The sequence below is a fragment of the Sarcophilus harrisii genome, chromosome 2, assembly GCF_902635505.1.
Source record: "Sarcophilus harrisii chromosome 2, mSarHar1.11, whole genome shotgun sequence".
NCBI lineage: Eukaryota > Metazoa > Chordata > Mammalia > Dasyuromorphia > Dasyuridae > Sarcophilus > Sarcophilus harrisii.
The window spans coordinates 540,967,644-540,983,244 of record NC_045427.1 but is presented as its reverse complement, the minus strand read 5'-3'; the positions used below and the strand labels follow the sequence as shown (position 1 = coordinate 540,983,244).

Below are 15,601 nucleotides of genomic sequence, written 5' to 3'. Positions count from 1 at the left end.
TGAAGGACAAACAACAACCAGTGTTTGGTTCAAACACTACCTATATTATTTATCATTTAACCAGTATGTGTATAAAATGGAGATAATAACCTCTGCCTCATCTACCTCATGTAATTGTTTTGAGAAAACAATAAGATCATATATCAAAGCTCTGAAATATAAATGGCCGTTGTTTTTATTAAATAATTGACACAATTCCACAAAATTGGTGAGTTACAGAGGAAACACTCAAAATCTGTGTTCTCTGACTTCAGCCTAGTGACTTTTCTAGTGTCTTACAATCAAGCAGGATTTATTGCTTCTTTTTTGAGTAAATTCCTATAATTATGTTATGGTTTGTGTGCTTAGATATATATGTGCTTTGATAGAGCTTAACAAAGATTTCATTTCTTTTTTTTCATTTCATTTCATTCTTTGTCTTTGTAGTCCTAGCCCTTGCACAGTACCTTACACATGGAAGGTAATAAGTGTTTGTCAGATAATAGATATTAAACATCAACTAAAAAACCCCACCCCCTACTTCAGGTAGTGGAATACAATCTATACTAAACTATATTGTTTCATAAGAAATGGCCTGAAGGAAGCCTAAAGTTACAGGAGTCAGCTCATTCATGGGAGATTCTCCTGAGTTCACCTGAAAATTCATTTGAAGTGGATACAGTCAGATAATGAGCATCTCCTGCTACCCAAAGTCATTAAAAGAGCTAGAGCCAACCCAGGAGGTAGCAAACTCTTGTTTTTCCAAACTGATTCAGGCAATTCATTAGCCAAGGAATCAAAATGAAGCCCCAGTGCTCTTTCTCTAAGAACCCTGCCATGATAAAGCCCTGCCTTCTGGAATGTCCAGCCTCAGGCTCTGAAGGAAGCTGTTACTCAAGCACTGAGTCTGTAGATAGGAGCCAAGTATCAGTGCAGAGTACTTAAACCATTTTTAATGTTATTTTCACTAAGTCCTTCCTAATGAGCCCTCAAGGACCTTGGTTTGGATGACTTAATGATGAAAAAGATACTCTGGCAGTGAGTGACCTAGTAGGGGATGGAAGTAACAGCTTGGATCTAAGGATGTGTCTATACCCCCTAGGAGAGCTTGGGCAAAAAGAGAGCTTCTTGATTTCTATCCCAAGTCTCAACACATGGCTTTTGACAAAAACTTCAGTGACTTGAATTATATACTGGAGGAATTTTTGCTAGATGGCAGAGTTCGATTAATACAAACGTACTCATATTAGGAAATGCTTATTACAAACGTCTTTATTAGGAAATGCAGTATAGTCTGAAGGACAAAATATAGAAATGGATAGCCATTTAGCCACTAGGCAGCCTCAGTTATTCTATATCTACAGAAGAATAACATATAATAGCATATGTTCAAGGACACATCCTACAGTAGGCCTTTTTTAAGTCCCATTACCAGTCAGTCCTTACCTTGAAATTTCCTTCTGTTTATTCTGCTCTGTACAAATTGTGTTGATACTTGGCTGTTGATTCTTGCCTCACACAATAGAATGCAAATTCTTTGAGGGCCAAGATTATTTCATTTCTAGCATTTGTAACTTTAGAGCTCAATAGGTGTTATTGAATTGAATTGAATTTTTCTATCAAGAAGACTGAAGCTTTTTTAGACCATTATAGACAAAGGCTGGAAGCTTTGTATGAGAATAATAACCTTGTTTAATTTCCTGAGAGGCTGAGAGAGAGATGATGGGAATGTGGGTGGAGGGAGGTACATTATGGGCCACTTTCCTACTCTTCCTTAAATTCCTTATTCTTCTTCTGAGGACTTATAAGTGCTGAGTGCTTGAAATTTAAATCTAGAGTACCTGAATTTCCCTTGGTTTCCTGGGAAGGAAATGACCTCATATGACTTTCCTACTGATTGCTTAGGGATACTTGTAATAAAGATTTCCAATCTCCTATGAGTTGTAAATAACTCCTCCTGGCACCCTGATTAAATTCCAACTGCACCAAGTGTCTCACCCTTACATCCAAGAAAGCTATTTGAAGGCCTGGGAAGTTGAAGAGAGTATTAAAGAGAATGTATGCATGGTTTCTTACAGCCTGGGCTCAGAGCCGCTGTCATTTCAAGGGTCAGATCACTGGACTTCTAATCAGGAAGACTTGAGTTCAAACAGTGCCCCAAATATTTGATCCTGGATAAGTTATTTAACTTCTATTTATCTTAGTTTCTTCAACTTTAAAATGTGACTAATAATAACACTTACCTTTCACGTGCTTACTGTAAAAATCAAGTGAGATAATATTTGTGAAGTGCTTAGCACAATATTTTATACATAGTAAGTATTAAACAAATGCTTCATTCATTTATCAGAAAAGTTCTACAGATTAGTTTATACCAAGAAATACTATAGTGAATGATCTCATTAGATGGGATGCAATGAGATCTTGTTCAACCAACAGAAGTCCCAATTGCACCCAAGCAGAAATTCTCTGAAATTTCTAGGGAAGCAAGTTAACATCCAGAAGACAATCAAATGCTAGTGTTAAGAACTCAAGCTTTTTTTTTTTCTGGGCATGCATATTTCTTTTAATACTGTTAAGCTTTGTTGAAGTTTGGAGTGTCATAATGAGCTAGAACTCATTGCTGTATATAAAATTAAAAAACACCTATTTAGCCATAGTATGGGCATTGCCTCACAGGATCATTGTAGAGATCAGATAAGATCATGTATTTAAAACACTTTATAAAACATAAAGAACTTTGTCAGTGGTTAACACTAAAATGAACCCCTGAGTTAAGGCTTGAGAGTAATCATTAATTGTACACTCAAGGATAGAGCAGTCTTTGTGGTAGCCCATTACAAGTAGTTGTGTTCATACAGTTTTAAAATGTATTTGTAATTTTTCTGTAATTTTTGTAATTTGTAGAGGTTAGGAAATCTGTCCATGACTAAGAACAGTCCTTGGTCTCTAGGAGTTTACCAACTAGTATATTGTTTATATGAATAGAATAACTGTGGTAAGACATAGAATGATTAGGTTTATGTGGTAGGCGCTGAGGACAATAGAATTCAATATCAATGTCAGTGAATATTTACTAATGGAAAGCAGAGCTGTGGAGATATGAAGTAAGCAATGGAGAAGAAGATTAACACCTCCCTACATAATAGTGTCTTTGTTCCCTTTGAACTTAGCACAGCATCCAGAACATAGTAAGTGCTGATTTTTAAAAATGCTATTTATAAGACATTTAAGAATGGCATTCTCTGGCACAGACTGGCTGGGTGATCTTGGATAAAGTACTTACTCTCCTAGTACCTTTAGTAATTCTTTAAAACTCTGGGTGATAGAATAGTTGTCAATATAAATTTAAAAAGGGAGTTTAGTCACCAGGAGTTTCCCACACCTACAAAATTAGTAGATCAACACACTTTCATTAAGGTCCTAATTAAAAAAGGCACCCAAAAACATCCAAAGTGAGTTATCTACTAAAAAAGTATAATGGTTAAATTGTTTAGTGATAGTGACTATCCTGGCTCATGTATACTTATCAGATTAAGAGAACACTGCAAAACAAGAACACTTGACTTTCAATAAGGCATTTGATAAATTATTTTATGATATCACTGTGGAAAATATGTAGACTAGCTAACAGAGAAGAAGTTCACAGTTGTCTCCTTAATAGATCAATATCAAGGTGGAAAAAAGGAGGGAATTCTGAAAAAGATAGATTCTCATGCCATATTGGAGCCCTATTTTGATCAACATTTTTATCAGTGATTTGGGTAGTTTTAATGGAGTACTAGCAGATTTGCAGATTACATAAAGCAATAGAGATAGTCAATAACTTTGGACATTACTAAAACATACTGATTTAACTTGATATAAAGGAAAACTAACATTAGAATTATGGCAAATTGGAAAAAACCATGGTCTATTGGGACCTGATCTCTGGAGGTCTTTAGGGAGATTATAGAGATGATTCTTGCTCGGATATAAATTTTACATATAATATAAATATAATATTTATAATAAATATAAAATATAACATAACTAATCCAGGACATCCTTCCATTTCCAGCACCCTGTGATTCCTTCATCAGAGGTCTATTTTCCTGACTACCTAGGGTCAAAGAAGGCTCCACATTTCAAAGATACAGCAGGTGGCAGCACCAGATCACAAGTCTTTTTCACTGCAAGGAACACAGTGAAATAAAATTCTCCTCTCTGGGTGTCAGGCAGGTAGCTGATGTTTTCCACTGCTTGATTGGAGTTCCTGAACAGAGTGTTTCTTCTTCCCATTATTTTGTAGCCCACAGAGAAGCAACAATACAGCTTGAAAGGTCAGAGAATGATGCAGCATGAAAGCAGGAAATGATAATATAGCTCTTTGTCTGTTTTAGAATATTATCTTCAAAGGAAAAGTCATTATTATGTAAGCAGTGACAAGTGTTTAAATGGATTTCTGCCAAATTAAGGTGCTTCTTTGAATTAGCCAGAAACAATCACAGAGGTCATTTAGCCCCAAACCCATGTTCTATAGATGGGAAAAATCAGCTTAAGAAAGTTACATCATTTACCCAAGGTGACATGGGTAGTAAATGATAGAGCCTGAATTCAGACATAATTCAAGTGGAGTGACAAATTTCAGTATTCTTTCATCTGTGTGTGTGTGTGTGTGTGTGTGTGTGTGTGTGTGTGTGTGTTTGTGTGTGTGTGTGTCTCTGTTTTGGTTTGGCCTAATAGTTGTACTATAAAGAAAATTATTATTATTATTATAGTAGTAGGATTTCAATGAATATTGGAAAGCAGCTTACCTGACCACAACGCTATTTTGGAAATTTCATCCTGAGATTTTCAACTGAGAAAAAGATCTTTCCTCCCCAGATGGTGCCTTTTTAAGGCATAACTGAACTTATATGTCTCTAAACTTCCTACAGGATTAATACTTAAAAGTTTTAAACTAAAAAGCAGGAATCCAAACAATTTGGAAACCTGAGTTTACCTTCATGCTGAAAAAGAGTGAACTATTCTTGACTATGTAAATAGGCTCATTTAAAATCTTAGCCATTTGAGTGCATAGGTGTTGATAAGAGAAGTCGCAGCTTGGGCTCAGCCAAAATGATTGCAGGTAATGGCTTATCCAAAAAAAAAAAAAAAATGCTACAGCCTTTTTCTGCCCTGTAACCAGCTATTCAGATATCTACTATGATTACCAAGTCAAGTGTCAGCCTTGCTATTTCCTGCGCACACATTCTCCTTATCCCATAACTTGACAGAGAAGGCAGACAGGAAAGAACTAGGATTTGGTAGCCAGTATGTGGAAATTCCATCCTCTGCTTCTGTACTGGCTCTGGCAATTTCATGTTCCCAATCTATTTCTGGAATCTTTTTTTTTTTTTCAAATAATAGCTGTCGTTCACCTAATAAAATATTTAAATCAGCTAAAAGATGCAGATGGCTTGCTTCTTTATTTTTGTGTATCCTCTTTCCCCTTATTAATTACCCTTATCTTAATACCATCACTGGCTGAGGAATAACTTGTCATCCTACTCCCTCAGGACTTACACACACACACACACACACACACACACACACACCATTTTTTATTCTGTTCTTAAATCTTCAGGAAGTAAAGTGAATTATTGTAGCAGGTGTCCCTGAATGGAATTTTAGAGCAGCTGGGATTACCAGATACTAGTTATAAAGAATGTTGATTCTAAAAGCTGAGAAGCCTTTGATGCGGATGGGGATAGGGATGGAGATGGAGATAAGGATAGGGATGGAGATAGAGATGGGGATAGGGGTAAGAATAGGAAGGGAAATCAGAGCCTGCTAGGTTACAACCAACACAATGTGGTGGCAAGAATTCAGAATTGGGGATCATAGGATTGTTGATCAAGAGATCAAAAGGACGTGTCCAATTCCTTCATTTTATGTTTGATGAAACTGAGACCTAGAGTGATGTGGCTTGTAATCAGCTCTGCCATTTAGTCCCTGTGTAATTTTAATTGGGTCACATCACTTCTCTGGACCTCAGTTTCCTCATCTATAAAGTGAAGGGATTCATTTAGTTGATCTCTAATTTTCCTTTGAGCTCTACTTCCTGTGAAGCTGGGGTGTTAGGCTCAGAAGCAGCTGGTGTACCTGCCTCCTGTAAATTCTTCTTTTGTAAAAATATACAAACTGTTTACTTGCTAAACTTTCTTGACCCTATCTGCAAATCTGCCTAATAATTTATCTTAGATCTAAAGGGAGAATCACAGAACTATGGAATCTCAGCATTAGAAGGCTTCAGTGTGAGAACCATGAAGGAGGTCATGTGAAAGAACATCACCCACTTCACAGTTTTGCCTCCAGGCAAGCCTAAATAGAAACTTGAAAACATTTGTTTCTGCTGTTACTTCCCTTTTCTTCATTATCTAGCCTCTCTTCAAGCCTCTGATACCCCTTCCTCTGAACAGGCCATTGCTCTCCTTAGATTAGGGTCTCTAGCTCCAAAACTCTTCCAGTCACATCCTCCTCACAAACACACACATTCTCTCTTTCTCTCTCTCTCTCTCATACACACACACCCTGCGTAGCAATTATTTCTCCAAAAAGTAGTCTGGAATTATGTTGATAATAATATATTTGGTTGATTTAGTTGATATAAAACTAGAATTAATAAAAGTTGACCCACCAGCCAAGTAAATGGCTATCTGTGGTTTGTTTTAAAAGCTACTTGTTCCTCTATTTTTGATTTGACAGAGACAAATCTGTGCAACTCACTCAGTGTCACAGAGTAAATAGAACATTGGGACAAATAACTCAAATCCTACTTTAGATACTTTTTAGCTGGATGACCTTGGGCAAATCAAACTCCTCAATTTCTCTTCTGGAAAATGGGTATAAGAGAAATGAATGAATGAAAGTGAGAATAAAGTGGAGGTCATTGAAGGCTTCAAGAAAGGTAGATCTTTAAGGAAGGGGAGGGATAACCACAGATGGAAACCAGGATGACATAGAGGGTTGTTCCAGGTTGGAGTATGGTATCAGCAAAGATATTAAATTAGGGAAAGGGATGGAAAATAGAAAGACTATTCAGTTTAGCTAGGAAATAAAATAAATGGAAGGCTATGAAATGAAGGTCAGTTGGAATGGCTCCAGATTGTGGGAAGGATTGGATATCTAATTTAGTCATTTGGGTTGAATTTAATAGGCACTTGGGAGTCACTAAGGCTTTTAGAGTATAGTGATATAATCATAGAGGTGCATTAAGAAAATCATTCAGGACACAGTAGGTAGGCTTCATTTAGGTGCCTCAGATTCATTATGTCCATACTCAAACTTATTAGTCTTCTCCCTAAATCCACTGTTCATTCTAACTTGCCTACTTTGCTTGTGGGAACTGCTATTCCACAGTAGCTAAGATTACATTTCTAAATCATTCTCAATTCTTCACTCCCACCCAACCAATATGTACAATCACTTGCCAAGTTTTGTCAATGCTACCTCCTCCTCATCTCTCACATCTCTCTCCTTCTGTCTCCTCATATCACAGTCACCTTTATTCAAGTCCTTATCACCTTCACCTCCAATAATCTCCTAACTGATCTGCCAGTATCTATTCTTTCTCCTTTTCAGGCCATGTTCCAGTGTGCTGCCAAATTGATATTCTTAAAGCACAGGTCTGATATCTGCTCCAGAACTGCCATTCCTGTCTCCCTTTCACCTTTAGGATAAAACTCAAGTGTCCGGCCTTTAAAGTCCTTCCCAACCTACTTTTTCAGACTGTTTACAGCCTTCACTTAGTGTATGTCTTAGCTAAACTGCTCTACTACATACAATCCTTTCATGTTTTTGCACAGACTGTCTCCTGTACCTAGAATGTTTTCTTTCCTCATGTCTACCTCTTGGAATCCTGTGTCCCTCCATACCTCAAGAGACTATTTCTGATTCCCTTGGATAAAAGATGATCCAATTTTGCAAATCACTCTAAACTAACTTATCTGTAAACATACCACATCCTCTTCTTCCATTGTCCCTTACATCAGAGCTTCTTAAATTCTCCAATGCAATTCCTTTTTGCTTGAGAAATTTTTATATGACTCTGAATATAGAAATATATAAAATAGGTATACAAATAGAACACTAAGTGATAATAAATTATAAAAAATTTATTTTAAAACAATTCTTTGGTACACCTATAATTTTACCATTTATTAAAGACAAAAGCAAATTTGCATACTAATGAGATTGATGTGGATATTTATTTTTACATAAAGAATTAAATCTTGGCAGACTATTTGATAGCTTTTACTATTGACAAATTTTTCACACATTCAGTTTAAGATCTACAGGTTAAGAAGCTTTATCCTATAGAATGGAAACTTCATGAAGGCAGTAATTGTCTCATTTTTGTATTTATAACCTGAGCATTTAGCACATAGCATTGTATCCTACAATTTAGCTCCTCAGTGATCCATTACTGTCTTCACATGCCGGACCTAGCAGAGTCCCTGACACATAGTATGTGCTAAATAAATGCTTGCTGAATTGAATTATTGATGATAAAGAGGAATCCAGATTCAGACTCGGTCATTTTTAATTTAAGCTCAATGCTGTTTCTACTCTGCCCCACTAATGGCCTTGTGAACATCTCTTCAGAAATAGAGGAACAAGTAACTTTTTAAACAAATCATACCACAGAGAGTCATCGATGTGACAGGAAGTTCAACTCTTATGATTAATCAATTAATAAACATTTATTAAACACCCACTATATTCTATGCATTGTTCTAAGCATTGGAGATAGAAAAGATAGTCCCTACCTTATTGATATTATTCAACATTGGCTTTAAATTCACTTCACCTCTGCCATTTATTGCCAGTATCATCTTGGACAAGTTGTTTTCTCTCTCTGGACATGAGTTTCTCATTTGTGAAATGAGAGGTTTGAACTAGATTAAAGCTTCTTCTTAAATGGGGGTTGTGACCCTATATGGAGTCATGTAATTCAATGTGATAGTTGTGAAATTATTTATTGTTAGTAAATGTTTGGTTTGTATATCTATTTTATATACCTATATACCTGAAACTGAGGAAACATTTTTTGGGAAAAAACAGGTTGAGAATGAAAAAAGTTTAAGAAGCCTGAACTAGATATCCTCTGGGTTGTTGTTTTTTTTTTTTTTCCCCAGCCCTACATAAATGATCTGAGGTTCCATTTTCCCATCTGCAAAATCAGGAAACAGCATCTGTCATTGTACCATACATGTAAATAACTTGAGATCATTGCCTTAAAAAATTTTTCACAAACTACAAGTCAAGGAGAATATTTGAGAACTCTTAGCATATTTGGGGCTGTATTGCCCTGGGGAGAAGCCTGGGAAGATTATTTTATCCATCATTATGCTGTCAAGAATTCTTCACCGGAGGCAACTTAGCATAGTGAAAAGATAACTGGACTAGAGTCCCAAAGCCTGGGGTTCCAGTTCAATTTTTTACCACTGTGTGACCTTGAATAAGTCTGTTCAACAGTTTCTCCATCTACAAAATGAGAGGTTGGACATTTATTACCTAATGTCTCTTCTGGTTGAAAAGTTGTATGATTCAGCAACAGTTTATGTTTAACCCCAGTTATCTTTCTCAAGACAACTTTTCAGATTAGTCCAAAATTGAATGGGAATAACCTAATGTAGAAGAATGAGTGCTTTTTAAAAACATTTTATTGAGAAGTCTCACCAGAAAGGCCAGTGCCACAAGACTACTTTGGAATCACTTGGTACCAGCTCTTAGATGCTCATTATTACTTAGAAATGAGCAAGTGCTATTAATCAAGGCTTGACTTATTGCTTTGCTTATTGTCTAGACTTAAGCAAATGATGAAGAAAAATTTTTAATAACACAGATTGAATTTAAAAGTGTGTTTTGAGTATTTTTTCTATATGTTATAAAACAGTTACCATCACACTTCTATCAAAGCTGATCTCTGAAGTGAATTCCAAATCTAAAATTTTCTTAATCTAGGCTGAGAGACTGTCTTTATTCATTTTAGCACAGTCTCTGAAAGCAAAATCAGAGAATTTCACAGGCTTTGGTAATTTATTCTGTAGATCTTATTGATCAAGTTCTTTATTAGAACTTGAAATCTCAATCCATGTGGTTTTTTCAGCAACAAATTGTTAATTGAACTCAATTTCTAATATTTGTATAACCAAACCATATTGCTGATTAGAACTAAACAGTTTTCCTGTTCTTTAAAATCTAATCATTATTTGAATCTGAAGACTATATAATTAAAATGCCCAAAATTGGACCTGGAGAAGAATTGATAAGTGTACCATGTTCTCTTCTTTGTAAAGGTAGAGGAGTATGGTTTTGATATAAACGTATCTATTTTACATCATGGCGGGTGATTCTTTGGGCTGATTGAACTTTGTGTTTCTGTTTTCTTTTTTTTTTAACCTTTGTTTTCTAAAATAGCTTGTTAGGAAAAGAAGGAAGGATAAATTCAGAAGTAGAAGTGATATAAAAACAATGAAATTAATGAAGTAAGTAAAAACTTTAAAATCTTAATGTTTGTATTTTTTTTTACATTTTTCAGGGATCCTTTTCACAATGTTGGTGTTTGGACCAGCCTGCGGATTCATCCTGGGTTCCTTCTGTACCAAAATTTATGTGGATGCTGTCTTTATTGATACAAGTAAGAAAAATGTCTTTTCTCTAAATTTCAAGTTGAAAGCAATTCTACCCATCTACAGACATCTCTCCACAAATGATAGTCTTTGATCTCTATTAAGATTTGTGTATGTCAAATTCTGTATACTTTACTTTGAACATTAAATCTATCTGTGAAATAAGAGAATTCCACAAATTCAGCCACATAGTTCCCTTCCTTTACTTTTGCTACAAAATGTCTGTCTTTTCTCATTCCTCTACCAAGGCAGCAGCTAGATGCAAATCAATAATCAGTTCTAGTTCAATGATATGACTGTATATTTGTAGATTTACATGTTACCCAGCATTGAGAGCTTAACCATTATGAGCTATAATAGCACCTTTTTATTGCCTTCTTCAGCTCTTTAGATAATTTGCAAAGCACTATTTCATATTTTTTTGAAACTATTGACTTTTTTCATTAGGGCACTAGCATCCACAGGAGAATTATTTGGGGGCAAAGAAAGCCCTAGGGAAGGAGATGAATTCTTTCCCATTTTTAGCTTTAGCTCCATTGCTGCTACCAAGTAAGTCGTGAGTATTTCTAAGGGTTTTCATTAGCTATTTAATAGATATATCTCAGAATTATTGCAACCCAACTCTTTATCCTGGTGGTCTTAAGCAAGGAACCAAAGTTTATCCCTAAAGTGATTTCCATTTCATTCATCATTAGAATCTCTAAAAGCAAAATAAAAGATACTTTTTGCAGATCTGCTAATGTCAATCTCTTTTGTAGAAAAGATCAATACAGAACTTGAGGCCTCCTGGGTTCTCAATCCATCATCTTTTCAACAGTGCTAAATTTACTAATTCAACCAAAAAGAAGCAAACATGATTTTAAATCCAATCAAGTCACTCTCTGATTCACTCCATTAATCCCACTGCTATATTTACTTAGAGTTAATGATGTCGCAGATTTCTGAGTTGAAGAAAGTCTTGTTCATCATTCTTTATTTCAAGTTCACATATCTGTTAACAGGTAATTGAATGAGGTTGTTTTCTAACATCTGCCCAACACATTTAACCCTATTTATAACTAACCAGGAAGAAAAAATAATTAGGATGACAAGAACACTTTTATTAGTAATCATACAATCACAGCTGGAAGAAAACTTATTGGTCATTTATAAAGTCCAATCTTTTCCATTTACAAACAAGGTCCAAAGAAGTTACAGCTACAAATACAATAAGTAATAGATAATTTGGATATGAATCTGAATTTATATCCTTTGACCTCCAAGACTGCTTTCTAGTGTGCCTCAGGACCTCAAAGGAAAAGATTATTTTTAAATATCTTTAATCATTGACACAACCTCAAAAAGAGCAAAAAGGTAATGATGAAATTGATGAAAATTTGTAATGATGTAATGCTGAAAACAAAAGAAAATAACCAAAGAATAATGGGAAAATAAAGAACATTATAAAAGAAGTCCCAAATAAAAGAAGAAACCCTATTTGCCTCTTTAAACACAAATAATAATTCCACTGAATCAAAAGCACAAATGGAAATGAATCCTAGAATCAAGAACTGAGAGATATCTTAGAGACCAACTAGTCCAATTTCCTCATTTTACATATGGAGAAACTGAGGCACAGAGAGATTCTGTATCAGACTATGGAGTTAGCAGCAAACATATTGCCACAGGAATCTATGGTTTGTTCTACTCATTTTTCCAGGCAGAGGCATTGGAAAGATGGTGAAGTGTAATGGAATGGAAGAAAGACGGAATCCAGGAAAACTGAATTTCAGACCCAACTCCACCACTAATAAATCAGGGACAAAATAAAACAAAAAAGAGACAGAGTCTAGATCTGGGTTTTTTTCAGCATTATGGGTGTGACAACAAAGGTTAGTTGCCACCATCTGCCATTAGAGGGCGAAAGAAAATAATGTATTCTCTAGTATCTAGTCATTCTGTGGGTTTCAGCAATTCATTTTCTTTGTCATTCACTGCACATTTGTTTTCTGCCTCCCACGAAATGTTGGCTGTATTTTTATGAGTTTTCCCAACTCTTATCCTGATACCACCACACCCTTTCTTCTTAAGTCAGAGCTCTTCCTTGGGGGTAGTCAACAGATGTGTCCTATAAAATGAAAACTATAAGGGTTATGGAACTGTAACAGCACCATGAAATGTGCAGAGATTTATTTTACAACATTTCCTTAAAACCTAGGCCTGCAGAGGGTGTGGTTAATGAGGATGGTTTTGGGAATCACATGCTCCTGAGTAGTAGTTTATAAATTTTAAGATAATTATGAATTTGTTTTTGTGATCACTGACAGAAGTATTAATACTAAATAATATAAATATTATTGTTGTTAGGACAGACAATAATAATGACATCATAATCATTGTTTTCAATCTCTTGAGCTAAAACCTATCTTAATCTGACATACTTTCTTGAATTTGATTAGCCAAAAGGCTGCATTTTCTCCACCTTACCTTGGTGACCTCTCCCCTTTATCTTGTCCATGCAGAATTGTTGTAATGTGTTCAACCTGACCTGGCACATAAGAATGCATGAAATCAGCAGCTGGTACAATATATGGTTGACTATTTGCTGAGTAAAGAAGGTCATTGGGATCAACTTCTCTTTCTTTCATTCCCAGGAGTGGCTACTACTGCAGAATTTGCTTCTCTTGGATGAATTAATTTAGCAATCCGGATCTTTTTCCTCCCCTTTTCTCCTTCCTCAGAATAAAAACATCTCTGTTTTCTAATTAGGTTTGTAATCCACTTATTAAAAAAAATTTATAGTCCATTGCAAAAGCATTGCCAAGCTCATTAGACAAATAGGTAAATGACCTGGCAGAGAAAAAAATTGGACTGGAGAAAACTGGAGAGTTTTCTGTATCATTCACACTCTAGTTCAATTTGATGACTAAATTCATCAATGAGAGAGCAAGAAAGCAAATGTTCCCAATTCACCTGCCATCTGCCCTTCTCATAGAGACTCTCAAGTCTCCAGATTGGTTGTTTGGTTGATGGAGGTTAAATTGGATACATTGCAGTTCCCAGTTTTATTTTGCTTTTTCAAGTCCAAAAAACTGAAGCCTCATAGTCTAGTAGGTGAATGAAAATATAACAAAAAAAATCCATAGACAACAAAGCCAATTCAATTAAATTTAATAAGCATGTATTAAGTGCCCACTATACTATGTGAGGAATCAGTGACAAAAAATGAACAATCCACTCAGGCAGTTTATGTTCTATTAGGGTGAATAAAATGTATAGCTAGATGTATACAAAGTAATTTATAGGTATAAGATTGTTAACAAACGATGTGGATGATCAGAAGTTTCATGTAATAACTAGCCTCAAAGGCTAGGGAAAATAACTAGGGATTCCAAAAAGCAGAGGTGAGGAAAAGAATTCCCAATAAAGGAAACAACTCAGGCAAAGGCATGTATGCACTCAGTGGAATGTCATTTACAGGGAATAACTACTAAGCATCTTGGCCTGGAACATATAATATGTGAGGTAGAGCAATGAACCTTGAAAGATAGGCTACAACCAGCTTATGAAGGGATTTAAGTGCCAAAGGAATTGTTATTGTATTTTATTGTTTAGTTGTGTCTAACTCTTTCTGACCCCATCTGCGATTTTTTTGGGAAAAATACTGGAGAAGTTTGCCACCATTTCCTTCTTCAGATCATTTTACAGATAAGGAAACCGAAGCACACAGGATCAAGTGATTTTCCCAGGATCACACAACTCGGAAGTATCTAAGTCTGGATTAAAACTCAGAATCTCTTGATTGGACAACATCTCGGTCCAACACTCTTTCCACTGAGCCATAGAGTTGCTTTTTTTTTTTTTTTTTTTTTTTATCCTAGAGGCAATAAAGAGCCTCTAAAGTTTTTTGAGCAGGGGAATGACGTGATCAGATCTATGCTAAGAATATCATGTTCACAGTTTTGTGACAGGAGCATTAGAGAATCAAAAGATTAGAAATAGACAGAACAATTAGGCTTTTAATTAGTCTCAGCAAGAGCTAGGGTGGTGTCTCCATGAGTAGAGAAAAGGCTACAGATTCAAGAGATGTTTGAAAAGCAGAATAAAAAATATTTGCAAACTGATTACATATGGGGGGGTGAGTATAAATGAAGAATTAAGGATAGTCATCCTATATATGTTCATATATATATATGGTTGTGAATCTTAATAACCAGAAGGATGGTCATGTACTCAAAAGAAATAAAGAAATTATGAAGGAATTATAGGTTTAGGGAAAAAAGATAATGAGGTCTGTTCTAGACATGCTGAGTGTAGGAACGATGGGGCAGATATATGAAGATATCTACTAGGCAGTTGGCAGTTTAGGACCAGACAGTTCCTGTCCTCCATGAGCTTAAATCTAACAGGAGAGACATTCAAAACAATATATACAAAGCAAGCTATATACATAATAAATAGGAGGTAATTAATAAATTAATTAAATAATAATTAAAAGGGGTTGAAGAAGGTTTCCTGCAAAAAATGGGATTTTAGTTGGAATTAAAGGGAACCAAGGAGGTCAGCAAATAAAACAGAAGAAGAACATTCCAGGAATGGAAGATAGCCAAAGAAAATGAAAGGAGTGAAGAAATGGAATGTTCCATTTTTAAAACAGACAAGAGGCCAGAAGACTTGAAAGGTAGGAAAGAATTAGGTTATGAAGGGCTTTGAAGGCCAGACAGAGCATTTTGTCTTTTAGAGGCAATAGAAAGCCACTGGGATTTGTGGAGTAGGGGATGACATAATATGATCTGTTTCTTAGAAAAAATCACTTTAGTGGATAGAGGATGGATTGGAATAGAAAGAGACTTGAAGCAGGCATCATTGATGACTTTAGAAAGAGCAGTTTCAATGGTATGATAAGGTCAGATACAAATTGCAAGGTCTTAAGAAGAGATTAAGAGGAAAAAAAGTAGAGATACCTGTTGTTTACAGACTTTTTG

At 35.5% G+C, this 15,601-nt stretch overlaps 1 protein-coding gene across 1 annotated transcript in view; it reads left to right on the top strand.

Moving 5' to 3' along the window:
* SLCO3A1 (solute carrier organic anion transporter family member 3A1) overlaps positions 1–15,601 on the top strand; it is a 330,964-nt gene that overhangs the window by 246,376 nt on the left and 68,987 nt on the right. Inside the window, exon 3 of the mRNA XM_003755560.4 lies at positions 10,547–10,645. Coding sequence (XP_003755608.1) covers positions 10,547–10,645 — 99 coding nt within the window. The remainder of the gene's footprint in view (positions 1–10,546; positions 10,646–15,601) is intronic.